At 44.1% G+C, this 27,136-nt stretch overlaps 1 protein-coding gene across 6 annotated transcripts in view; it reads left to right on the plus strand.

Annotated features, from left to right (window-relative positions):
- Window positions 1-27,136, plus strand: part of CTNNA2 (catenin alpha 2) — a 459,621-nt gene that overhangs the window by 275,443 nt on the left and 157,042 nt on the right. For all 6 annotated transcript variants that reach the window (XM_032224164.1, XM_032224163.1, XM_032224166.1 and 3 more), the window contains 2 exons: window positions 2,816-2,896; window positions 19,485-19,637. In XM_032224164.1, coding sequence (XP_032080055.1) covers window positions 2,816-2,896; window positions 19,485-19,637 — 234 coding nt within the window. The remainder of the gene's footprint in view (window positions 1-2,815; window positions 2,897-19,484; window positions 19,638-27,136) is intronic.

Consider the following 27,136-nt stretch of genomic DNA (forward strand, 5'->3'; position numbering starts at 1 on the left):
TGAGCGTTTTTGTGGTGGTGGGGAAACAAAATTGTCCACAAAGGCGAAATCCTTGGCTTAAATCCTCCCGTAGAGTGGATTATTTCACAGGGAACGGGACTTATATTTGCAGACCTTTTTAACCGCCATGCCAGCGGGCAGATTCTCGCTACCTGGCAACCTTTTGGGAAGAATGTCAATCAATGGATCAAGAGGCAGTTGAAGGACAGCTAGTCATTTAGGGTGGAATTTCAAGACGAGAAAGGGCTTTTATCCAAGATGGTCACATCTACATTCATAGAATTCTTCATTCTCTATTGGCCAAGTGTGATTAGACACACAAGGAATTGTGTCTTTGGCGCAGAAGCTCTCAGTGTACATAACGAGAATGAAATGCATTCATCAAGAATGAAAAGATACAACACTTAGTGATAGTCCGGGTTACTAATAAGCTATCAAATCGCACAAGGAAACGATAAAAAGAATATAAATTGCAAAGATACAAGTAACATGGTTATAGTCATCAGAGAGAAGAGAGAGATACTAGGAAGGAAGAGAAGAATAATAGTAATACAGTCTTAGTAAATTATTGACAGTGTGGTGGGAATGAGTTGTTAAGCAGAGTGATGGCATTTGGGGGGAAAACTGTCCTTGTGTCTAGTTGTTCTGGTGTGCAGTGCCCTATAGTGTCATTTTGAGAGTAGAAGCTCTGGGAGGATACGTGCGCATGCACAGGGAGGCGTTATGGGTGTGGGCATGCATGCACATTCTGTCATACGCTCACATGTGATTTTGGCATCCCCACCAAGGAATCTGTTGAATTCTATTGACTCTTATCGGGCGCCAATTTAATGTTGACCATTAGCTGACTACATTCTCGTGTGAGAAATAACCCTTCTGAACGGCAGCTTAACATGTGGCCCTGATTCATTGCATGGTGAGACTACCAACAGACCAAACACCAAATCTTAATTTAAAAAAAAAAGAAGAGTAACGAAGAATGGGGAATAATAGGGACAAGATCCAAAGTACGGTAGAGTTACTCGTGAAGGTTAGTAGGAGGGGAGGAAGCTGGTAGAAAAGGATGGCCATTGGTATCAACACATACAAGGAGTGAGTAGAGGCCTTTTGAATATTTTCCAGCATAGCTAAGGTCAATTTCAGTGGATTTAAAACCAGATGAGTAATGTTTGGGAGGGGAAAAAATTCTGAATTGGTGCATTGACATCCCAAGTGTGTAGCAATGATAAGTGAGCTCATATGATACTATAAGCTCATTTGTAAAAGTTTTTGTTTTGCTTCGGCTTTCCTGGATGATTACTAAGATCCAGGAGAAGATTCCTGGATTCCAGAAGATTCCAGTTTAGTAGGCAGAGATCCACTGCTTTACAGATGCTTTGTTGATACCATCCTTCGATCTTAAACAGACGATTTCCGGGCAAGATCTGTTTACGAACGAAAGCAAATATATGTGTCCTAGGATCATTTAGTTGCAAGATCCAATCTGGGTCGGTCCCTGGGACCAGAGGTATACAAAGCTTCTGCTTCCTGGTGACTAACCCAGATTGGATCTTGCAAGATCTGTTCAATTTGTATGTATTTGAATCTTGCCTTTTATATTTTGAATTTTATGTCATGTAGTATTCTTATTTCTAGTCATGATGCTGCTGACACAAATGAACAAAGTAACCATCATTTGAGAGAATTATATGTATAATAGGGCAATGCCATATATATATAGTCCTTGATTTATGACTGCCATTAAGCCCAAAAATTCCATTGGTAAACAAGTTGTTAAGTGAGTTTTGCCCCATGTTATTATTATGGCCCGCCGCCAGCCAGCAGATCTGGCAACAGATTTGGGCAGTGAGGAGGTTGGGGAGGAACCTGGGCCAGTCCTGGAGTCTGGGGAAGGCTCTGATGAGGGCTCTGCGTCGGAGGCAGAGAGGGGGCCAGAGCCAGATACGAGTTATCAGCTGCCTTCAGAGTCAGACATCAGTGAGGCAGAAGAACAGCTGGAGCCTGTTCCTAGTTTGTGCATGTGCAGAGTTGCCAGACAAAGGGAAGGAACAAGGGTCAACTTGGGAATAAGGCCACAGGTGGACGGTGAATGGCCCCTCCCAGAGGAAATAAAAGAGGAGCGAAAGGGGAGTGGAGCTTGCAGGAGACCATTAGTTCATTCCTGCATTCTTGCCAAGCATTGCGGCGTCTGAAAGATCTCGGCCTGGCCACTCTCCAAGCCTGATAAAGGTCGGTAATTGTGGACTATCTTGAAAGACTGTGGGAGAGGAAAGACTTTGCTGGAAAGGAATTCACTGTAAATTAAATAAAAGGGGTTTATCGGGACGAGGACATGGCTTTGTGCAGCTGGGGAAGCCTAGATCAGAACAGTTATGACCTTCCTTGCCACAGTTGTTAAGTTAGTAACAACTAACTTGTTACTAAGTCAACAACTGTGGTAAAAAATGGTCATAACATAGGGCAAAACTCACTTAACAACTTGCTTACCAATGGAATTTTGGGGTTCAACTGTGGTTAAGTGAATCTGACTTTCCCATTGATTTTGTGTCCAAAAGGTGACCACATGACCTCAGCACACTGCAACCGTCATAAGTACATGCCAGTTGCCAAGCATCTGGATTTTGATCATGTGACCAAATGCGGATGCCTCAACCGTCTTAAATGTGAAAACTGGTTCCAAGTCCCTTTTTTCAAGTGTTGAAACCCCTAAACGGTCACCCCCAAAAATAAATATGTCAAGGACTGTCTGTGGTTTATATATCTGTTTTATTCCCGCTTAATTTCTCAATATATATGTTATTTTTATTTTAAACAGACTGGAAGGAAGGAGAAAGGAGACCCCCTGAACATTGCAATTGACAAGATGACGAAGAAGACGAGAGACCTACGGAGACAGGTATCTACTTGCATTGGGATAATTTCACACTTTTAAAGGAGGCCATCAGTGGTGGGCAGATATCGGCTGTTACCTTCTAAAAGACTCAAATCAACCTGCCTTGTCTTTATAGCTAGTCCTCGAGTTATGACCATAACTGAGACAGCCCATTACGGTCATACATTGCATTACGATGTTTTTTTCCCAATCATTAAGCAAATGCAGCGGTCACAAATGCGAATGCCGCGGTTGCTAACCAAATCCATTTTTTTTGCTACGCCACGGTTTTCCAAAAACTGGAAGTAAATGCAAGTTTATAGATAGATAGATAGATAGATAGATAGATAGATAGATAGATAGATAGATAGATAGAGCACAAACCAGTAGTTCTATTTCTTCCTAGTCCAGGAGTTGGCAGCCTTTTGTACTTGTTCCCTTCCCTCCCCCCCCCCTCGATTTATTTTCTCATCAGTCAGGGAAAATCAGTATTCACAGCGACCAAAACAAAGAATGCCTATTTAAAAAGTAGCCAAAAAAATAAAATAAAGCAGAATAATAGAACTGAATTGATTGACCCGTTGTCTTGAAGTCTGCAGGAATCAATCATTTGGAAACAGTCAACTAAAAATAATAACATAAAAAATTGAAACCTGATTACTTACCAGTCTAGTTAATTGTACCTTTCAGACATTTTTAGAAGGGTGGGTTCTTTGTAAAAAATGGGGGGGGGGGGTTAGAACGATTTCTCAGTGCTTATAATACAATAGCAGAGTTGGAAGGGACCTTGGAGGTCTTCTAGTCCAACCCCCTGCCTAGGCAGGAAACCCTATACCGTTCCAGACAAATGGCTGTCCAGCATCTTCTTCAAGACTTCCTGTGTTGGAGCTTTCACAATTTCTGGAGGCAACTTCTGTTCCACTGATTAATTGTTGTAATTGTCAGGAAATTTCTCCTCAGTTCTAGGTTGCTTCTCTCCTTGATTAGTTTCCACCCATTGCTTCTTGTCCTGCCCTCAGGTGCCCTGGAGAATAGTTTGGCTCCCTCTTCTTTGTGGCAACCCCTGAGATATTGGAAGGCTGCTATCATGTCTGCCCTGGTCCTTCTTTCTCTTAAACTACACATACCCAGTTCCTGCAACCATTCCTCATATGTTTTAGCCTCCAGTCCCCTAAAACATATGAAGAATGGCTTTATAGGCTAAACCTTTTTAATCTGACTCAGGTGTCCCGCTGTCCATAATCCGCAAATGGAATGTGGGTGTCGCTTATTATTATGTTAACTGCTAAATATTTGAAAGTGGTTTGTCATTGAAATGTGGCAATCGTGCAGGCTTTCAAACTAATCTTCCTGCCAATTCTGTTTTTTGTAAAGAGGTTCGTATCTTTGGCTATAGGAGACATAAAGCAACGACGCCTCCATTGCCTTACCAGAAATATCAGAGAAACCACTACTGCAGGCTTTTTTATGTGGTTCTCCCAGAGCTAAATCATAAAATCACAGAGTATTTATTTATTTATGTGTTTATTTGCATCCAGCCTTTTTATTTTTCACAAACGTATCCAACACATCTTCCTCTTTTATTTTATTATTTTATTTGTATCCTGTAAAAAAAAAAAATATTTTTACAAATCTCAAGGTGGGAAATGTATCCAATCAACTTTCCGCTTCCTATTTCCCCCAGAACAGGTCTGAGTTGAGTTGAGTTGGGCTGAGCGAGAGAGACTGGCCTAAAGTCACCCAGCTGGCTTTCATACCTGAGGCAGGACTAGAACTCACCGTTCCCCTGTGATTGTTCCAAAGTTATCCAGCCTGCTATTATATCCAAAGCAGTACTAGAACTCACAGGCTTCTGGTGATTGGTCCAAAGTCACCTAGCCAGGTTTTATGCCTAGGTGGGACTAGAACTCACAGGGTCCTGGTGATTGGTCCAAAGGGGAAGGATACTGCAAAATCTCCATTTCCACTCCACTCCAGGGGAAGGATACTGCAAAATCCCCATTTCCTCCCCACTCCAGGAGAAGGATACTGCAAAATCTTCATTCCCTTCCACTCCAGTGGAAGGAACTGCAAAATCTCCATTCCCTCTCCACTCCAGGGGAAGGATACTGCAAAATCCCCATTTCCTCCCCACTCCAGGAGAAGGATACTGCAAAATCTTCATTCCCTTCCACTCCAGTGGAAGGAACTGCAAAATCTCCATTCCCTCCCCACTCCTGGGGGAAGGATACTGCAAAATCCACATTCCCACCAAACTCCTGGAGAAGGATAAGGCAAAATCCCTATTCCTCCCTACTCCAGGGGAAGGATACTGCAAAATCTTCATTCCCTCCCCACTCCAGTGGAAGGAACTGCAAAATCTCCATTCCCTCTCCACTCCAGGGGAAGGATACTGCAAAATCCCCATTTCCTCCCCACTCCAGGAGAAGGATACTGCAAAATCTTCATTCCCTTCCACTCCAGTGGAAGGAACTGCAAAATCTTCATTCCCTCCCCACTCCAGAGGAAGGATACTGCAAAATCCCCATTCCTCCCCACTCCAGGGGAAGGATACTGCAAAATTTTCATTCCCTTCCACTCCAGTGGAAGGAACTGCAAAATCTCCATTCCCTCTCCACTCCTGAGGAAGGATACGGCAAAATCCCCATTCCCACCCCACTCCTGGGGAAGGATAAGGCAAAATCCCCATTTCCTCCCCACTCCAGGGGAAGGATACTGCAAAATCTTCATTCCCTCCCCACTCCAGTGGAAGGAACTGCAAAATCTCCATTCCCTCCCCACTCCTGGGGGAAGGATACTGCAAAATCCACATTCCCACCAAACTCCTGGAGAAGGATAAGGCAAAATCCCTATTCCTCCCTACTCCAGGGGAAGGATACTGCAAAATCTTCATTCCCTCCCCACTCCAGTGGAAGGAACTGCAAAATCTCCATTCCCTCTCCACTCCTGGGGAAGGATACGGCAAAATCCCCATTTCCTCCCCACACAAGGGGAAGGATACTACAAAATCCCCATTCTCTCCCCACTCAGGGCCAGCCAGAGGTGGTATTTGCTGGTTCTCTGAACAACTGAAATTTCTGCTATTAGTTCTCCGGAACCTGCAACATTTCACCCCTGCTACAGGGGTGGGATTCAGCCAGTTCAGACTAGTTCGGGTGAACCGGTAGCTCCGACGATCGGCTGGGGAGAAAACCGGTTTGCTCCTCTGAAGCACCGTACCGCAACCGTGCCTGCTGCTCCCAGCAGGCACCGGTATGCCCCTAACCAAGGCGTACCGGCCAGAACCCACTACTGCTACACAGGGATCTAAATTAAAAATCTCTCTGACGGATGGCAGCCCAGATGGCTTGAATGCATCCAGTGAAGCAGAGTCAGCTACCTTCTCTCTTGATTTAATTGCCTCCTCTGTAAAACCGCTCTTACTGGGGTTTTCTTTTTCCTTTTTTTCTCCTCTAAGATTCACCCGAAAAACCTTTCTCTCTATTTCTAAAATTCACCTGAAACCCTTCTTTCTATTTCTAAAAAATCCATTATTCCGAAGTGACAGAGAACAGGCCCTGACTTTCCCTCCGCCATCGTCTCAGAGAGCTACGGGGACCTATTATCTCCCTTTCCACTCGTATTTTTCTCCGCACTAAACTTTTCCAATTCCCTCAACCTCTCATTAGTTTAATGTTTAGTCCCCCATCCTCCTCACCGACCTTCTCCAAAGGCCGGTCACGTTAGGTCCACCACGAGCGGAAACTTCCGAAGCAGAGGAGGTCAAACGAAGATTACAAGCGTAGAAATAAGACGAATGCAGCTAGGCCTCCCCTTACGGCTTCAACCCAGGCCAGATTTTCCATCCGTAGAGTAGGATGTTGAGTCTTTCCCCTTTTTACGACCTTTCGGGACACAGTTGTTAAGTGAACGGCTGCCGCCATGCAGTTAGTGACATGGTCGTTAAGCGAATCTGCCTTTCCCTCCCTTGACTTTGCTTGTCGGAAGGTCGCGGAAGGGGATCACGCGATCCCCGGGACACTGCAGCGGTCATAAGTATGAGTCAGTTGCCACGCCTCTGAAGTTTGATCACGCGACACAACGATCGTACGTGTGGAAAATGGTGATAAATCTTTTTTTTCCTCCCACTGATATTGTAATTTTGGTCACTAAATGAAAGATTGTAAGCCGAAGTCTACCTATGCAAGTTTTAAAATGTATTTAGAGATATAAGAAAGGTGACATTTTTTAGCCATATATATGTATGTATGTATGTATGTATGTATGTATGTATGTATGTATATATGTATGTTGTATTTGTGCTGATAAATAAATAAAGGGAGACTAGTATAGATCTATTTCAAGCTATTTAGCTCTTATCAGCTAGCCATACCCTTACTGGGAATCGAACCTGTGCTGTATTGCATCTTAGGCAGATGTGTTAACCACTGAGCTACAGAGTTCGACTCCTTATCAGCCAAGCCAGGGTGAAAGGTATCTATTTAGATTTACAACCCCCGGTATGCCCAAATATGGGAGGAAGATCACTACTTCAGAATAAATATATATATTTATTCTGTTTTGGAGTATGGATTTTGTCTTTTCGTTTTGGTTCCCTGGAGCCCTTTATGCTAAGTTCTTTTATCCTTTAGTGGTTCCCATCTGAATCTCTGGATCTTGTCCTCCTTCCCTGCTGAAAATCCGGATTCATCCTCTCGTTGAAATTTGTCTTTCTGTTATTAAAGGACAGTTCGCTTATGAGCCAGCCTGTCTTTTTTAATATAAATTTTATTAAAAGTTTTAAAGAGGACCCAAAACCTAATGCAAACTAATACGGAATAAAGTGAGCAAAGAAACGAGAAGAAAATGAAAAAAAAAGAAGCAACAAACCGAAGTGTAGAAAGAAAGGATAAAAAGCCATAGAAATGAGAAGTTTCCAATTTCTTTGGCAGCGAATGCAAATATGACTACACAATGTGCAAATTTACTCTACGGTTATAACAAGAAAGTGCGTGTTTTTCTATTATCTGGCTGGGTTTTTTTTATCACTGAAACCCCATGACATAAATGTGTTTTCTTTTCTGTCTCATACAAAAAATCTATAAGGGATTTCCTATCAGCCATAAATGTAGATTTTTGTCTTTTCTCTAATGAAAGAAGTTAATTTATTTACCTCTACAAGATCTTCGCGAAGAATTCCTCCATTGCGGATAGTGTTGAAGTCTTCCACTTTTAACACGTAAAAAACAATCTCCATTTTCTAGTGGTCTGACCATTAGTCCCAAAAGAGAAAGATCTGGTGTTAATTGTACTTTAGGTTTTTATATATATATATATAAAAATCTTCTGAATTAATGCATGCATTTGTATCCAAAACTTTGTGGCTCTTTTTATACATCCAGAAAACATAATAAAATGTCCCTTCATTTTGTTCCTATTTTCCAGCAAGGATTTTATTCATGCTAAGGGATTCAGTGGCTAAGACACTAAATTTGTCGATCAGAAAGGTCGGCAGTTCGGTGGTTCGAATCCCTAGCGCTGGGCAACGGAGTGAGCGCCCATTACTTGTCCCAGCTTCTTCCAACCTAGCAGTTCGTTAACATGTAAAAATGCAAGTAAAAAAATAGGGACCACCTTTAGTGGGAAGGTAACAGTGTTCCGTGCGCCTTCAGCGTTTAGTCATGCTGGTCACATGACCACGGAGATGTCTTTGGACAGCGCTAGCTCTTCGGCTTTGAAACGGAGATGATAGATAGATAGATAGATAGATAGATAGATAGATAGATAGATAGATAGATAGATGATAGATAGATAGATAGATAGATAGATAGATAGATAGATAGATGATAGATAGATAGATAGATAGATAGATAGATAGATAGATAGATAGATAGATAGAGTAGTAACACCAAGTTACACCCCCAATAAAAGAAGTCTTGAACTCCAAGGCTTGAAGTCCTCAAAGTTCCATTTTATTAGAGATGTCATATTGGCACATCTGGGAAAACCCGAATCTGAAAGTTTCCAGGTTTTCCTGACCCAAGTGAAGTTCAAGTCCCTGCTCAGCACCCACATGTCCATCATATGACCCAATCAGGCACCATCCCAACTGGAGATGCCTCCCAGTCATGCCACTCCAGGTGCAGGGCGAGGTGTCCTTGCCTCTCTGAGAAAGGAATGTTATTTTGATTATATCTACTCCATTCCATATAACCCCTGCTCCCATTTTCCCACAGCAGTAAATGTGGCAGGCTAAAAGGGTAAAAGAGGCTTCCAGATTTAACAAGGGGTTTTTCCCCCTTACTTTTTACAAAAGCCAATGGTTGTAATGGAGCAGTTCCGTGGACACCTGTGAGGCAAATAGTAAAATTACTCAGGGTAAATTACCAAAAACTTTCTTTGATTTGATGGACGTAGGAAGATAAAGACGATTCGGTTTATTTAGCTGTAATAAATAGGTGTTATTTAAAGCCCCAGCCTTTGATAATTTAATTTTACGGAACCAGTAAACAATCAGCCATTTTCCCTCTGCTAATCTCCTCATTGACCTTTGTGGAAATGAAGGACTTGTGGTTTAAGTCCCACCAAAGTGATGTTAATAAATAAGCAGCAAATTGGAATCTGGATTCTGCTTAGCCGATGCAGGGCTGAAACCAGGGGTGGGTTCCTACCAGTTTGCACCTGTTCGGTAGAACCGGTTTGTCAAATCTACCGAACCGGTTAGAAGAGGTTCCACCAGTGAACCCGGAAAGCAGGCCACACCTACAGAAGAGGTTCCAAAAATGTTTGAAACCCACCACTGACACACACACACACACACACCGACTCACACAGAGAGAGAAAGAGAAAGAGAAAGAAAGGAAGAAAGAAAAAAAGAAAAAAAGAAAGAAAAAGTGAGAGAGAGATGAAAGAAAAAAAGGAAAATGCGACAGAGAGACAAAAGGAAGGAGAGAGAGAAAGAAAGAGAGAGAGAGAGAGAACACATGGCCGGCAAGCCACTCCCACCAGGTCACATGGCCGGCAAGCCACTCCCACAAAGGAGGCCACACCCACAGAGTAGGTTCGAAATTTTTTTGAACCACACCACTGCCTGAAACCGATGTTCACAATGCATCCATAAGGACATGAGCCTAGAGAGGGTCAATATTTATATATCACAACTACAAACGATAATCGTCAACTTACAAACACCATTTCAATAAATGTTTTCCGTTCCCGAGGATTTCTGCTTGGGAAGAATAAGGGCGACAGGACTTGTCCATCATTCTTGAAAACAAGAGTAGATCCAACAGACTTCAGGCTGCTGGATCAGCCGAGCTGACTTGATTCCACCACAAAATTAAGTTGGTTGCACACTGAGCCTTCCAGTGTGATCCTTGCAGGCGACCGAGTCTGTTCTTGTAATATTTTCTAATATTAGTTAATTAGATAATGAATATTAACATGTTTCTAATATGTTCTTCTAATATCTAATACAACTTACCTCCAGAAGTCGTAAATGCTCCAACACTGGAGGTTTTTAAGAAGAGGTTGGATAACCATTTGTGTGAAATGGTGTAATGTTTCCTGCCTAAGCAGGGGGTTGGACTAGAAGACCTCCAAGGTCCCTTCCAACTCTGTTATTCTATTCTATTCTTTCTACAGTCCATATGTCCATCGTTCATGTATGTCTTCATCCACTGTGTAGACCAGGAGCATCAAACTCGATTTCAATGTGGCCCGCATCAGGGATGCGTTTGACCTCAGGGAGGCTGGGGTGGGCATGACCAGAGTTGGCGTGTCCTGCCCGATGTCACTCCTGTTGGGGGCACCAGTGGCAGCCTAAATTTTCAGCGTCAGCTAAAACAGGCTCCCAAGCTCCGTTTCCAGATGTGACTCCTCTGACACCTGTGAAAACAGAGCTCTGTTTTCATTGACAGAGGATTGCAGGAGGCCGTCGCGGCTGGAAACGGAGCTCGGGAGTCGGTTTTTCGCTGCCAGAGGCACCGTGGGCTGGTCCCTCACTGTTTCCAGGGTGGCCCCACAGGCCACATCTAATCACCCCGCGGACCAAATGTGGCCCATGAGCTTTGAGTTTGACACACCTGGTGTAGACCATTGCATTTACCAAAACCAGGAAACATATCATTTTTCCAGGAAAAACGTCATAAAACCTGGTCACGTGACCATAATAATTACCAGTGGATTGTAAACGCAGTTTGGTTGCCGAACACCTCAAACACAATAATGTAACTATGGGGGGTTGCAGCTGTCGCAACTTTGCAACCAAACTATAAGTATCCCCCCCCCCCCCGGAGGTCCATTGTAATTTTGAATGGTCGCTAAGCAATTAGGCCAGAGGTGGGTTCCTGCCAGCTCTAAGCTCTTCTATAGAAGAGGTTCCACAAATCTACCGTGCCGTTTAGAACCGGTTCCAGCTCCCTCCCCCTGCCCGTCCGCATTATGCTTGCCCCGCCCACCACTCACTGATTGGCTGGCTCACCAATCACCCACCCACCTCTAAGAGTCCTATCTAAACCTTAAAGTCTTAAAGTTCTCAAGTTTGAACACCCCTGGGGGTTTTTTTCTCTAAAGGGTTAGGGGTGCAAGGGTCTTGTAACTCGACAGCTTTAAGACTTCCGTGCTTCAAATGCCAGAGTTCCTGAGCCAACATTTTGGCTGCTAAGCAAGAGCGTTGTTAAGTGAGTTTCACCACATTTTGCAAGTTGGCCGCACCCACCCAGACACATGGCTTCCAAGCCACTCCCACCCGGTCACATGGCCGGCAAGCCATTCCCACAAAGCAGGCCACACCTACAGAAGAGGTTCTAAAACATTTTGAAACCCACCACTGAATTGGTCATAAGTCAAGAACTACTGGAGTATCTTTCCTCAGTCACACATTTTGTCTCCAAACTGCCTGACTTTCTCTTTGAAATTCCTGGGTCATTTTCTTGCTCTCTTCCACACTTTTTTAAAAAAATGTGTTGCATCCCTTTTCAAACACAGTAACCAGAGCTTTACAAGTTCCCGAGACGTATCTGAGATGAGTAGGAGAGCATTACGGTGTTGCTAGCTTAATTTTTCTACCATCTCTTTCTAATGATCTCTAGTGTGTCGTTTGCCTTTTTTTTTCACAGTGGCAACACATCAAGGCTATTCATTCTTCACGGGAACAATTTGCTCAACTCCAAAATCTTCTTTTCTGTTTTTCTTTTAAAAAAAAAAAAGATATTTAAAAGCACAACCCTAGAATATAGGATGAGGGGGGGGGGGAAATGTTAAGCTGCGTAAAAGTGAATTATGCATTGAAAGTCACATTAGGCATATCAAGATCCTTTTCTCTCGCTGATTATTTACAGGACCTCCGATCCTATGTGCGATCCCAGCTCTCGTGTGCATTGCATTTCGCTTGATCCAATCAAAACTGCCAGTTTCAAGCCATTCTTTTATGGCGATCGCCATCGCTTTCTCTTTTCCCCGCCTTAAAAGTTTTGCTCCCAATTGCTCTAAAGTCCAGTTCAATCATGCTCAGCCTCGCCGGTTCGGTTTTCTCATGCTAAGGAGGCACAAAGGCCTCTAAGAGAATTTTCTTAGATTTAAGGGGAGAGAAATAAATCACATAAATCACTTTTATAATGGTATTCAGGCGGATTGTCTTGATATCCATAGTAATGACTTCAAGAGATAGGTGGATTTTTGCTGAGTCTCTCGCTGTGGTATTTCAATTGGAGATGAGGGTTTTTTGGGGATTGATCTCTCCATGTTTTTAGGTGCTCCTTCCCAACAACTATCGTCTAACCTGTGTTTCGTTACCCAACTAGGTAACACCATCAGTGCTAGCTGAGACGTGGTATTCAGCCGGTTCGGGTGAACTGAAAAACAAGATGGCGGCACCTACAGCGCCGCCCGGAGAACCGGTTTGGGGGCGTGGCAAGGCTGGGTCGCTGCCGGTTCCAGTGACGCAGGCCATCAAACCAATAACGGTTCATCCGAACCGGTCCGAACCAGTAGGAACCCACCACTGCTCCAAGGTCCCTTTCCAACTCTGTTAGTCTGTAATCGTTAATGTTTATATGAGGAGTTAGGGGTGATAACAGTAGGTTTCTAGAATGCAAACCTCTCCCATTTCCATCCCACTAGACAAACATGGCCACTTGGAGATGTGTCGGCTTCAGCTCCCAGAATTCCCATGCCTGGCTGGAGACTTCCGGGAGTCGAAGCCCATACATCTTCAAATGTCTTTAAAAGGCCGGGGAAAACTGCTTTAAGACTCCCCAAGCATCTGAAAAACACCTTGGAATCAAGTTTCTCAGCAAGATGCCAAGATATGTGTCTGCAAACAAGTGAAAATCTATCTCCCCTGACACCTCCAGCTTCTATTTCCACCTCAAGCAACCCCAAACCTCACCTCGTATTACTGAAAAACCATCTGTTTTCTGATAATACGTTAGCAGCAGCCTGATTCCAGGCTGCAGAAGGCTTCAGGATTCCCAGCTTCTGTTTCCCAGAGAGAGGGAAGATCTCCTGTCAGATGTCATTTATGGGACTTTTAATCTGCATTGGGTGTTGATTAATCTTCTGATATTTTCTTATGGAGCAAAACATCCCAGTTCTGTCCAGAATCAGTGCTAGAGGGTGGGCTAAAACTCCATGTTTTCAACTCAGAACGGCTAATGCTCCCTGCTCAGCAAATCTGTTATGAACACGTAAGTCACGTATGGCCAGGACACATGTGGAAGGCGTGGATGATTCACAGGGTCCACGGAGGGAAAGTTCTCCGTTTCCTCATCGGAAAAGTGGTGGGTGGGTTTTTCCTTCGTTTCAGCTCAAATTACTCATGTTCTCAATTTCTAAAGAGCTTCCTGGAGTTGTTGTCCCTACGGCAGACTGTGTTTTTCATAGGCTAAAGTGCTTTGAAAGGAACAAAAAGGTGTCTTTTTCATCAGATATTCTGTAATTTGCTCCTCATATAACTACACAGCCTGAATTCCTTCTGCAGATGACATTTCCCTACGTCACAAGTTCCGGTTTGTTTGGAGATGATACGGATTAGGAATTAATTATGTGCCATCGAGTGATCTATGGAGATTCTCAATCATCCAGGTCATGTTATCCCAAAAGGTGCTTTTTCCAAAAAGCAGCTGGACTTGTGGTCTGCTGGCAGCCAGAAGAGTCAGACAGTGGGGAGGTTGGGGAGGAAGATGGGCCAGTCCTGGGGGCCGAGTAAAACTCAGACGAGGGCTCTGCGTCGGAGGCAGAGAGGGAGCTAGATAGCAGTGAGGCAGAAGAACAGCTGGAGCCTGTTCCATTGTGGGCATGTGCAGAGCTGCCAAAAGACAAGAACAACTAAGAAAACAGGGTCGACTTAGGAGTAAAGCCACACCTTGGAGGTGAATGGCCCCTCCCATAGGAAACAAAAGAGGAGCGAATGGGGAGGGGGCTTTTGCAGGAAACAATCCGTTCCTTCGGTCGTTTCAAGAGTGGAAAGTTCTGTTTGTGACTATAAGAGACTCTTTGCCAAGTGTTGCCTTTCCCTGTGGTTGGAAACTAGTTATCTGGCAGATCTCCAACTGAGATAAGGTTCGTGTGGATGAATATTCCTCTGAAAGACTGTTTGCTAAGCCTTGCTGGCTGTGAATGAAAGGAATTCACAGTCGTGTAAATAAAAGGGGTTTTGCCAGGATCAAGACTTGCTTTCTAAAGGTCAGAACAAGGATGTCTTGGATTTCCCCCCCCCCCCTTGAAAATGTTTCACTTCTCATCCAAGAAGCTTCATCTTCGTCTCATCGAGAACTGAAGAAGCTTCTATGGTGAGAAGCGAAATGTTTTCAAGGGGGGGAGGGAACCCAAGATATTTGAGTTGCCTTTTGGAAAAAGCAGTTCAGGGAGTGTCATCAAGGAGTTGTTGAGTCCTAGAGATCACACAGCTAGATATTTCTCCGTGAAATCTGTCCCCAATCTAGTCCTTCAAGATTATCCCCATCACCACTGGGGCTGAGTCCTCCACCTTGTGGTTAGTTCTCCGTGTCTGTTTCCTTCCTTCTTTCCCAGCATCGGAGTCTCATCTTCTCCACATGGCTGGGACTCTGCTTAAGATGTCCAGAAGAAAATCATCTGATCACTTGGTCATTTGTGCCTGGAGTTGAGAATTCTGGATGGGCTTCTTCAGGAATCCATGTGTCTCTTTTCTTAGCCTCTCAGGAGTCTTCTTCAATACCAAAGGTTTTTTTTTTTTTTTTAAAGCACCACTTCTTCAGCTTTTGCACCCATTTGTTCTGACCGAGGCTTCCCGAGAGCATGAAGCAAACTCCTGGTCCCAACAAAAACCTATTTTATTAATTGATCATGAATTCTGCTCATTCACATCCAGCAAAGTCTTTCAAGGGAGGATTTACAGTCACAGACCTTATTTGGCTTGGAGAGCTGCCAGGTCGATATCTGCAAAACTTGGCAAGGGGTCTCGGAGAGTCACGAACCAATGAAGCGAACTAATTGTCTCCTGCAAACTCCCCTCCCCTTTCGCTCCTCTTTTATTTCCCCTGGGAGGGGCCATTCACCGTCCACCTGTGCCTTTACTCTCAGGTCAACCCCTATTCTTTAGCTGTTCCCTTCGTCTGGCAGCTCTGTGCATGCACACACTGGGAACAGGCTCCAGCTGTTCTTCTGCCTCACTGATGTCTGACTCCAAAGGCAGCTGATAACTGTCGGACAGCTCTGGCCCCCTCTCTGCCTCCAACACAGAGCCCTCATCCGAGCCTTCCCCAGACTCCAGGACTGGCCCAGGTTCCTCCCCAACCTCCTCACTCTCTGTGTCTGCTGCCAGCTCCATTGGCCACTGGCGGGCCACAACACTATTCATCCATTGTGGGGATCAAAATGTCCTTCCATTTCCATGCATAAAGTAATCTTGCTTCTGTTAACATATATAACATCAAAATTCCATTCCCCCCCCCCCCAGGTCTTTTTTTATTAAACTGAAAAGAAAAGTCTCTGGTTTTCTCTTTATATTCACTAAGAATTTTCTATTTTAAGATATCTATCCTGCTCCAATATTTCTTTGCTTTATCACACGTCCACCATTAACAGAGATGACTAAATTGACTTTTTTGATCAAAGAAATACGTATGTATGGATCTATGTGTATAGATACTTTATATTTCTACTTGGAAACCAGTTTCTGGACTTGGTGCTTCAGGTGGGAAAAAATGAAACTTTGATTCTGGGTTTTAGATACATTTGTTTGGCTAATTTATAATATTAGGTAAAAGTATCAAAGTTTGATGTCAGTGCCTTATTTCTACTGCACCGAAGGCAATCAGAAGTCAATTCCTTTTTTTCTTTCCCCCCTTTTCTTCACCTCACTTTTCCTTTCCCTATTTTTCCATTTAAAGCGGTTTTTAGGTTACTTTTCCCCTTGGGTGAATCAGAAGCCCATGGATCAAGCCCAGGTGGATAGGAGGATCTCTTTTAAGGCAACTAGATCCCATCCCTTCCCCACCAACACTTAAGGGAGGGAGTTTCTCAGATTTAATCCCTAACTTCTGTTTGCTTTGATGGATGGCCCTAATTGGGTAAAATAGAGCTGATGCCTTTGACTATCTTATCCAAGAAGACAATTAATGCTCCCTTGTATGCTGGTGTGCAAGCTATTAGAAAGAACGCTCCCGTCACGGTTAACAAATGATTTAGCCAGGCCTTCCCTTCTGGATTGTCATGGATGGATTGTCAAATTTTGGATCTATGTCATTGCATATGTAAAAAAAAAAAAAATTAACTGTCCTCTCAGCCTCTGTCCACGTGCAAGACTGCCGTTTGGAAGCAGATTGCAAAATATTTCTTTGCATTAGACTTCAGCGTAATTTAAACACACACACACACAATTCCCATGGTGAAGATGGACTTCATTTAGCAATGACAGGAGAGGAGGTGATTTACTTTGTAAACAAACAAACAAACAAGAACCTGCAATTTAGTTGCCTCTTTAGAAAAAAAAAACTATGTAATGCAGTTGACTGATTCCAGCTGGATGCTAGAAATAGGATTCAAAAGATATCTTAAAATACTTTTTTTTAAAAATGTGTGGCGTATAATTAACGTTTTATAACATTAAAAAGCCCGACTGAAGTTTAGTTTTGACCTTAAAAGAAGTCTTAAGAGTCAGACCTTCATCAAAATACTTTCTGTAGCAACCTGTTGTTTGTTTTTTCTTATACATCCCCTTGACTTCCTTCCTTCCTTCCTTTTCTGCTCTAACTTCCTTCCTTCTTGCCTCCACTCCATCCCTTTCTTCCCTCCCTCCCTTCCCTATCCTCCCTTTTTTCCTCCCTTCTGTCCTTCCTTCCTTCTTTCCTCCTCTCTCTCCCTCCCTTCTTCTTCCTTCCTTCCTTCCTTCCTAACTTTATTTTTTCCTTCTTTCCTCCTCTCCCTACCTCTCTTTCTTCCCTCCCTCCTTCCCTCCTTCCTTCCTTCCCTATCCTTCCTTTCTTCTTCCCTCTGTCTTTCCTTCCTTCCCTCCTCTCCCTCCCTCCATTTTTTCTTTCTTCCTTTCTTTCTTTCCTTCTCTATCCTTCCTTCCTTCTTTCTTCCTCTCCCTCCCTCCCTTCTTTCCTTCTTCCTTCCTTCCTTCTTTCTTTCCTTCTCTATCCTTCCTTCCTTCTTTCCTCCTCTCCCTCCCTTTCTTCCCTCCCTTTCCTTCCTTCCTCATCCCATCCTTCCTCCCTTCTTTCCTCTCTCTCCCCTTCCTTACTTCCTCCCTCCCTCTTTTTCTCACTTTCTCTTTTAGTAGCAATAGCAGTTAGACTTATATACCCCTTCATAGGGCTTTCAGCCCTCTCTAAGCGGTTTACAGAGTCAGCATATTGCCCCCAACAATCCGGGTCCTCATTTTACCCACCTCGGAAGGAAGGAAGGCTGAGTCAATCTTGAGCCGGTGAGATTTGAACAGCCGAACTGCAGAACTGCAGTCAGCTGAAGTAGCCTCCAGTGCTGCATTTAACCACTGCGCCACCTTGGCTCCATCCATTTTGATTTGTTTTATGCTGCTTAGTCCATTTCATCCTTTTGGGGTGGGGGGGGAAGCAACGGGGAGCTAATCTAATGGGCAATGCCAATCACTGCTTGCATGGATCCCATCTTCGTGTCGCCATTCTGTTCTTCGTAATTCACCCCGGAAATTCAGATAGAAGGTCATTGAGACAGGGGAGTCCCTCTCCCCCTGCTTTTGAATGTGCTACAAAGCACCGGCCCTCTTAGCAACAGCAGCATAGAAAAAACTCACCACAATTGTCCAGGCAAGATTTGTTTTTTTTCCAGGACACCCAATTCTGCATCCCCAAAAAGAAAAGAAAATGTTTGCCAGTTTCTATAAGCAGCTGCCTCAATTGTTTTTATATATAGATATACAAATTTGGGTGTTCTCTGGTTGGTCTCACAGCCAGCCAGGTGTTTAGACTAGATTTAGCACTTTTATCCACCTATCGAGCCCTTCCAAAGGATTCAGGATAGGAAGATCTTGACTAATATGATGTGTCATTCATGATGGTTCAGTGAATAATATTTTACCAACACCGGTCTTTGAGGATAATTCAGGTTTTCTCTGCCAGTCAAAACAATCTACAGCAAAATATATTTACCTTGGATGTCTGTTAAGTGCTTTGTTTGCTTTACCTGGGTAATTCATCCTGTGAGTAGATTTCACGAAGCTGAATGAATAAATGAGGGTTTAAAAGAGAGAGAGAGAGAGAGAGGGAGGGAGGGAGGGAGGGAGGGAGGGAGGGAGGGATGTTTTTCAGTCTAAGGAATTCTGCTTCCCTTTTCTACCCAGAAGGACCTTAATTGCTGCTTTAAAGAAAAGTATTTCAATGTATTCTTTTATTCTTATTTCTGTTTCTCAGAAGACAAAAATAAGGCAGTGTATACAGTTCGTTTTGTGACGGTTCAAACTTATTCCCTGTTTCCCTGAAAATAAAACCTCCCCGGATAATGAGCCCAATTGGGTTTTTGAATGCATGCACTAAAATAAGCCCTACCCCAAAAATAAGCCCTCCCTGAAAATATTGCAACACGGCCGCAGCCATGAGCCTCCCGCACCTCAAAAATAATAAGACCTCCCCCAAAATAAGGCCAAGCACTTATTTCCGGGGGGGGGGGGGTTGTCAAAAGAAAATAAGACCCAGTAACAGCACTGGAAAAAGTGACATGGCTGTTTTCACACTTACGACCATCGTAGGCACTCCCGCACAAGTGATCAAAATTCAGATGCTTGACAACTGATATGTACTTATGACGAATTCAGTATCCCAAGCTTTTGTGATCTCCTTTCCCGACCTTCTGACAAGCAAAGTAAATGGGGGGAGGGTGAGCCAGATTCACTTACCAACCGTGTGACTAACTTAACGACCGTGGAGGTTCACTTAACCACCACTTAACCACAGGTCCTAAAACGGAGCAAAGTTTATTGTCTCTCTTAGCAACAGAAATGTGGGGGAAACGTGGTCGTAAGTCGAGGACTACCTGCGCCAGCAAAAGACTCAAAAGTAGTTCTAATACAGTAGTAAAGTTAGTCCTTTGAGTAATGCAGCTGGCGGGTTGTAAGCTCTCTCCAGATACAATGAAACCGACCTTCCATTTTTCTGCCTTTGCTTTTCCACAGCTGCGGAAAGCTGTTATGGATCACATATCGGACTCGTTCCTGGAGACCAACGTCCCCCTGCTGGTTCTCATCGAAGCGGCGAAGAGCGGCAACGAGAAAGAAGTGAAAGAATACGCACAAGTGTTCCGTGAACATGCCAACAAGTTGGTGGAGGTAAGTGTCGCGTTCCGGCATTCAGCAAGGAGTTCAGGCAATGACGGTGAACTGAAAACTTTCATCCAAACAAGCTGTGACATCCGGGACAAAGAGGATAACAAGCCTTTCAATGGCTTTCACTCCGCCCTCACAGTTCCACCCTCTGGGCCCCGCCCCCTATCTCCCCCCACCCCTCACGCATCACCCTTCCGTTAATGCCGTTGCAGCTGCCAGCCCTCTCGGACAAGCCATGGAGGCTTCAGGCGCTCTATGCACCCTCCCTCACCCGTCCGACCCTTGCCAGTCTCCGCACAACAGCTGTTCATGATGGCCATAGTCCATCCAGTCCTTGGCAGGCTTCATAGCAGCGGGGGAACACGTCAAGGCCGCCCTGCAGTCCGGTAGGATCCCAGCAACACATAGCTCCACTGCGCGGCTCAGATGCGCGGCTCAGCTGTGCAGCGCGCAGGGTGATGGTGGGGTGTTTGCAGGCTGCCAGCAGGCGTGGCTTCTGGTGGTGGTTGCTGCGGGCGTGGATGCACTTTGTGATTTTTGTGATTTTATTAATATTTATAGGCCGCCCTTTTCCCTGAGGGGACTCAGGGCGGCTTACATAAAATAGGGAAGGGAGGGTACAAGACAATAAACGCAAAACAATACATAAGAGTAAAATAGTACACAACATTCATTCATCATTCGGGTGGGGACAGATTATAATCTTTATCCCCAGGCCTGACGGGCTAGCCAGGTCTTAAGGGCTGTGCGGAAGGTTTGGAGGGTGGTGAGGGTACGAATCTCCACGGGGAGATCGTTCCAAAGGGTCGGAGCTACTACTGAAAAGGCTCTCCTCCGTGTGGTTGCCAGTCAACACTGACTGGCAGATGGAACTCAGAGGAGGCCTAATCTATGCGATCTAATTGGTCGCAAGGAGGTAATTGGCAGGAGGCGGTCTCTTCCCAGCTGACGACTCACAATCCCTGTCCAAATGGCAGCCCCGGCGACTCAAGGGCTGACATGCGGCCCCCCTACCACAGGGACGATATCTGGAAGGCAAAGGATACCATTAGCTGAACTTTTTCTCGATATCTGGTTGGACCTCCCTACATGCCCAGGCAAATAGTTCTTTTGGAGACACAGGCGATGAACGCGGCAGTAAATAAAGGGTTTTTTTTTTTTTTTTTTACACTTTATGATTAACTCAAGAAAAAACAGACTGAAAAGCATGGCATAACAAAGCACATACAGTGGGGCAAAAAAGGATTTAGTCAGCCACCAATTGTGCAAGTTCTCCCACTTAAAAAGATGAGAGAGGCCCGTGATTGACATCCTAGGTAGACCTCAACTATGAGAGGCAAAATGAGAAAACAAATCCAGACAATCACATTGTCTGATTTAGAAACAATTTTTCAAATTCTTTCAAAATTCTTTCAAATTGTAATTTGCAAAAAAATTCTTTCAAAATTCTTTCAAATTCTAATTTGCAAAATAATTCTTTCAAAATTCTTTCAAATTCTAATTTGCAAAAAAAATTCTTTCAAAATTCCTTCAAATTTTAATTTGCAAAAAAAAAAAATCTTTCCAAATCAGACAATGTGATTGTCTGGATTTGTTTTCTCATTTTGTCTCTCATAGTTGAGGTCTACCTATGATGTCAATCACGGGCCTCTCTCATCTTTTTAAGTGGGAGAACTGGCACAATTGGTGGCTGACTAAATACTTTTTTGCCCCACTGTATGTACTAAGCAAGACGATAACCAGGCCTCTTCGAAGTTGCCAGGAGTCTTGACGCGACCCGTTTTAGATGCTAGGTAAGTGCAGGGCCCACGCAGATGGAGGCTCGGGGAGGGGGAAAACCAGGCCTCCCGGAGGCTCCAGAAAGCTGGAAATGGGGCCGTTTCCAGCCTCCAGGGAGCCTCTGGAGCCCAGGGAGGGCAAAAACTCCCCCACCTCCGCTGTGGTTCAGGAGGCCGACTAGGCCACGCCCACCCAGCAACCGGTCAGAGAAACCCGTTGCTAAAACCTTTGAAGCCCCCCTCCCCTGCAAATGACATCATATCGGTCGTGAAATCCCACACATGAGATGATGTGTGTCCTGCAAATTAAGAAATTACAGTGGGTGGGTTGCGAGACCTCCCATGTTCTCCTTCCACTACACAATGCAGGGACGTTTTGCCGTTGTTAACAACGAGCGGCTGACAATCGTCAGATCTTGCTTGGCGATAAGCCACTCATTAGACAACACAACAGCATCAGAGATAAGCTGCCAAGCCTACCTAACCTTTCCATTAGCTAATGGGATAAAAAAGAAGAAAATAAAATCAATATGAGTCCATTGTCCATGTATCTGCATGGAGACGGCATTCAAGTGTATTATGAAACAAAGGATAAAGCATCTCGGTGGACCAAGATGGCATCTCCTTCAAATAAGAGGATGACGACAAGAAAAGGGAGAAGAAGGAATCTTTTAATATTAATGTGTTGAGGCCAAAATAGTCATAAAGCTGCCTTCATTACGTCCTTCATCCGAACAGTCCATTACATTAGATCTTACCTAGAAATCGATTTTAATTGTGACCCCACCGAGATTGGCGATAACAGAATAACAGAGTCGAAAGGGACCTTGGGCCAGATCTCCCAGCCTCTCCCAACTGATCACAGAATAACAGAATAACAGAGTTGGAAGGGACCTTGGAGGTCTTCTAGTCCAACCCCCTGCGCAAACAGGGAACCCTACACAAATGATTATCCAACATCTTCTTAAAAGCTTCCAGTGTTGGAGAATTCACAACTTCTGGAGGCAATTTCTGTTCCAGTGATTAATTGTTCTGTCAGGAAATTCCTCCTCAGTTCTAAGTTGCTTCTCTCCTTGATTAGTTTCCACCCATTGCTTCTTGTCCTGCCCTCAGGTGCCTTGGAGAATAGCTTGACTCCCTCTTCTTTGTGGCAGCCCCTGAGACATTGGAAGAGTGCTATCATGTCTCCCCTAGTCCTTCTTTTCATTAAACTCAACATACCCAGTTCCGGCAACCGTTCTTCATATGTTTCAGCCTTCAGCCTTCTCCTAAGAATTTGCAAGAATTTTACCTTCCAAATCCTATCCGCAGTCCATTCTTGACCATTCAGGCCAACCCAAGAAGATCTTAAATCCGAAGTCCACTGTTTCAGAAGCAATAGAACGTAGATCCTTTAAGTTACCTGATTCCACCAAAACTGCCATTATACAACGTGCATTCTTAAGTTATGCGTGTCATTGAAAAATAAATAAGATCCTATGTCTTGAGATGGGAAACAAGGGAGAGAAAAAAATGGATTCCTTCCTTCCTTCTTTCCTTCCTTCCTTGTTCCTCCCTCCCTTCCTTCCTTCCCTTCGTTTTGGAATCATACAGTGAGAGAGAATTTTGTAATTGTACTTATATTTGCTACAAAGGAAAATTGGAAATATCTTCTTTCTATTCTTTGGTACTCATTATTTCTCCCTCTCCTTCCTTCTTTCTTTTCTTCCTTGTTTCTTTGCTTTTTTGTTTCTTCGTTAAATTTATTTTCCTCTATGTTGCCTAGAGTGGACAGCTTACAACAATAAAGGGGGGTGGGTTTGATAAAAAATGTAACCATAACAATAGGTAAAGGAATTATGCTGGGACATACACACCCACAGCCATTTAGATGATAGATAGATAGATAGATAGATAGATAGATAGATAGATAGATAGATAGATAGATAGATAGATGATAGAGAGATAGATGATAGAGAGATAGATAGATAGATAGATAGATAGATAGATAGATAGATGATAGATAGATAAATAGATATATAGATGATAGATAGATGATAGATGATAGAGATAGATAGATGATAGATAGATAGATAGATGATAGAGAGATAGATGATAGAGAGATAGATAGATGATTGATAGATAGATAGATAGATGATAGATAGATAGATAGATAGATAGATAGATAGATAGATAGATAGATAGATAGATAGATAGATAGATAGATTTGTTAGTTGAGCCTACAACATTGGAGCAAATGCAAGCTATTGACATTACCACATGGATGTGGTGGAGTCATAACTCAGTTTACAATTGTAGCTTTGTGATAGTTTCAGCTTATTCACAGGCAGGAGATGAGAAACTTTGATTGGGCCCTTGGAGGTCTCATATCCATTGCATGTTTTATTCAAAATTATTGACAGTGGGAACATCGATGTTATGAATTGTCATGGCGAGAGACACTGTTCCTCTTCTGATGTTAAGTTGCTTGAGTTGCTCACCAGCTGCATTTTCCACCAGCCGAGATCGGCTTTTAAAAATACTTTTCATGTTATCTCCCACTCCAGTCATTTCCTTCCAAGCACTTTAAAACTCGGTTGCGTGACAATGAGACAAATGCCTTCTTAAAGCCAATCCAAGCCATGTGCAGATCCTCCTCCTCCTCCTCTTCCTCCCCCCTCCTCCTCCTCCTCTTCTTCTTCTACTATTTGCAACATTTTATATTTTACAGTTCTTCTTTCTCCTCCTCCTCCTCCTCCTTCTCCTCCTTCTTCCTCCCCCTCCTCCTTTTCCTCCTGTTCCTCTTCTCCCTTCTTTGTCTTCTTTTTCTTCTTCCTCCTCTTCCTCCTGTTCTCTTCCTCTTCTCCCTTCCTCCTCCCCCTCCTCCTCTTCTACTATTTGCAACATTTCATATTTTCAGATCCTTTTTCTCCTCTTCCTCCTCCTCCTCCTCCCTGTCCTCCTCTTCTTCTTCTTCTCTTCTACTATTTGTAACATTTTATATCTTACAGTTCTTCCTCCTTCTCCTCTTCTCTTTTTTTATTTCCTCCCCTTCCTGCTCCATTTCATCCTCCTCCTCCTTCTTCTCCTCCACCTCCTCCCTCTTATCTCTTACTCTCCTCCTCTCCCCTTCTCCTCCCTCTCCCTCTTCTTTCCCACTCTCCACTTCTCTCTCTCTCTCCTTCGCTTCTCCTCCCATCTCTTTCTCCCTCCACTCTTCTCTTTCCAAAGCAATTCACTCCCGTGATGGATGAGAGACAGATGGACAGAGAAATCCTCTCCCTGTGGATAGGGTTTTGCCTCATAACAGTTAGGAAGCAAAAGTGCTGTTGGGTCTCAGCACTGCTGGGGATCCCACCTGTGAAACCCTCCGATCTACTCCTAGTTCAATCCTAACCGTGTCTAAGATGCAGCTTCCTCGGTTGAGGCCGATGTCCCCTGAGGACATGGTGGGTCTTTGGGCCACCATTTTGCTTTTCTTCTCTCAAGGTTTCTGGAGACGTCCAGAAGGATCCCTCGCCTGCAGAACGGGCCCTGGCTGGTGGCACGTAGAGGAAGCCTATATTTCAGCGTGATTAAAATTTGATATACTGCAGCGAATCAATAAAATCACAGCGCAAGGCAGGCATTGGCAGCCGATCGCGTAAAAGAAGAAAGCTCCAATTTCTGCTTTATGGCCTCTTCCTCTCTTGGACTCACAGGAGACTTTCGCTAACCTCCTCCTGTTTACTCAGATATGGTTTTAGCAATAGATCGCTTCTGGTTTTGTCAAGGAAGGACAAAGGTTTTTTAAAGGTTTAAAGGTTTTTTAAAGGTTTGTCTTCCTCTTTGTTTTCCTCTTCTTCCTCCTCCTCCTCCTCTTGTTCCTCTTCTTCCTTTTCCTTCTCCTCCTCCTTTTTCTCCACTTTTTCATCCTCCCCCTCCTCCACTTTTTCCTCTTTCTTCTCCTCCTTTTCATCCTCCTGCTTTTCATCTTTCTCTTCCTCTTTCTCCACTTCTTCATCCTTCTTCCTCCTTTTCCTCCTCCTCTTTTTCCTCCTCCTCCTCCTCCTCTTCCTCCTCCACTTTTTCATACTTCTCTTCTTCTTCCTCCCCCTCCTCCACTTTTTCATCCATCTTTTTCTCCTCCTTTTCATCCCCCTGCTTTTCATCTTTCTCTTCCTCTTTCTCCACTTTTTCATCCTTCCTTCTTTTCCTCCTCCTCTTTTTCTTCCTTCTTCTCCTCCTCTTTCTTCTTCACTTTTTCATCCTTTTCTTCCTACTCCTTTTCCTCCTTCTACTCCTCCTCATCTACTTTTTCATCCTTCTTTTTCTCTTCCTCCTCCTTTTTCTTCTCTTCCTCTTCCCCTTCTCTTCCTCCTCCTCCTCCTCCTCCTCCGTGATGCCTTCTTCTTTATGACCACAGAGTCTGGTATATCCTTCCTGTGCTTCTCCAATCCTGCAGAAGAATTCATTTCAACGAAGTGAGCAATCAATTAATCACGTGTTGGAGAAGAATCCATAAAGTTTACTAAACTTTATGATGTTTACTAAAAAACGAAGTATTTCAGTTAGAAATTTGTTTTTGGCTTTTCATCCCATCACCAAGTCCTCCTCTTTTGTCCATTAAGTACCTTTTTCCTTGATCAAAAGTTCCTCCTTAATTTTATGAGTAGGGTAACTGGCAGTTGGTTAGGAAACATGGAATTTCCTATAGGGTTAATGAAATTATAGGGCTGTTCTCCGATTCTACACCTTGTTGTGGCCCACCAGTGGCCACCGGAGTTGGCAGCAGATTCAGACGGTGAGGAGGTTGGGGAGGAACCTGGGCCAGTCCTGGAGTCTGGGGAAGGCTCTGATGAGGGCTCTGCTTCGGAGGCAGAGAGGGGGCCAGGGCCGTCTGACAGTTATCAGCTGCTTTCAGAGTCAGACATCAGTGAGGCAGAAGAACAGGTGGAGCCTCTTCCCAGTGAGTGCATGCACAGAGTTGCCAGACGAAGGGAACAGCTAAAGAACAGGGGTCCACTTGGGAGCAAGGCAGTTCTCAGCTGCCTTCGGAGCTAGATAGCAGAGAGGCAGAGGAACAACTGGAGCCTGTTCCCAGTGTGCACATGTGCAGAGCTGCTAGAAGAAAAGAACAGTTAAAAAATTTGGGTCGACTTGAGAGTAAAGGCACAGGTGGATGGTGAATGGCTCCTCCCATAGGAAATAAAAGGGGAGTGGGCTTTTTCAGGAAATAATTTGTTAGTTCGTTTGTTCGTTCGTTTCAGGAGTATGAAGATCTGTCCATGAATCTCAGAGACTCTGTGCCAAGTCTTTCCTTGCACAGTACTGTGTTTGGAAAATATTTACATGGCAGCTTTCCAAGCCTGATAAGGTCTGTGGTCATAAATCCACCTTTGAAAGACTTGTTTGCCAGGCCTTCGCTGAACGTGAATGAAAGGAATTCACCTTTGTTTAATAAAAGGGTATTTGCCGGGACCAGGAATCTGCTTCGTGCTTTTGGGGGAAGCCTAGCTTTTCCTCCTTCTTTTGTTGACTGCCTTCGTCTTTGGGAAGGGACACGAACGTACAATTGTTTGTTAGTTTGCCTTTGGAGCAGAAAAAAAAAAAGAAGCTTCCCTTCCCCACAAATGGTCTTCTGGAAGCTTCCTCCCACTTCTTCTGCCTCGAATAGAGGTGCCAGCCAACCCTGGCAATTTATGGAAATCCATTTTGTCTCTCTCGACCGCCCTCAGGGTGAGTTTGCTGAAGAGAAAAATGGCA

This window comes from Thamnophis elegans, chromosome 9 (genome assembly GCF_009769535.1).
Source record: "Thamnophis elegans isolate rThaEle1 chromosome 9, rThaEle1.pri, whole genome shotgun sequence".
NCBI classification, from domain to species: Eukaryota; Metazoa; Chordata; class Lepidosauria; order Squamata; family Colubridae; genus Thamnophis; species Thamnophis elegans.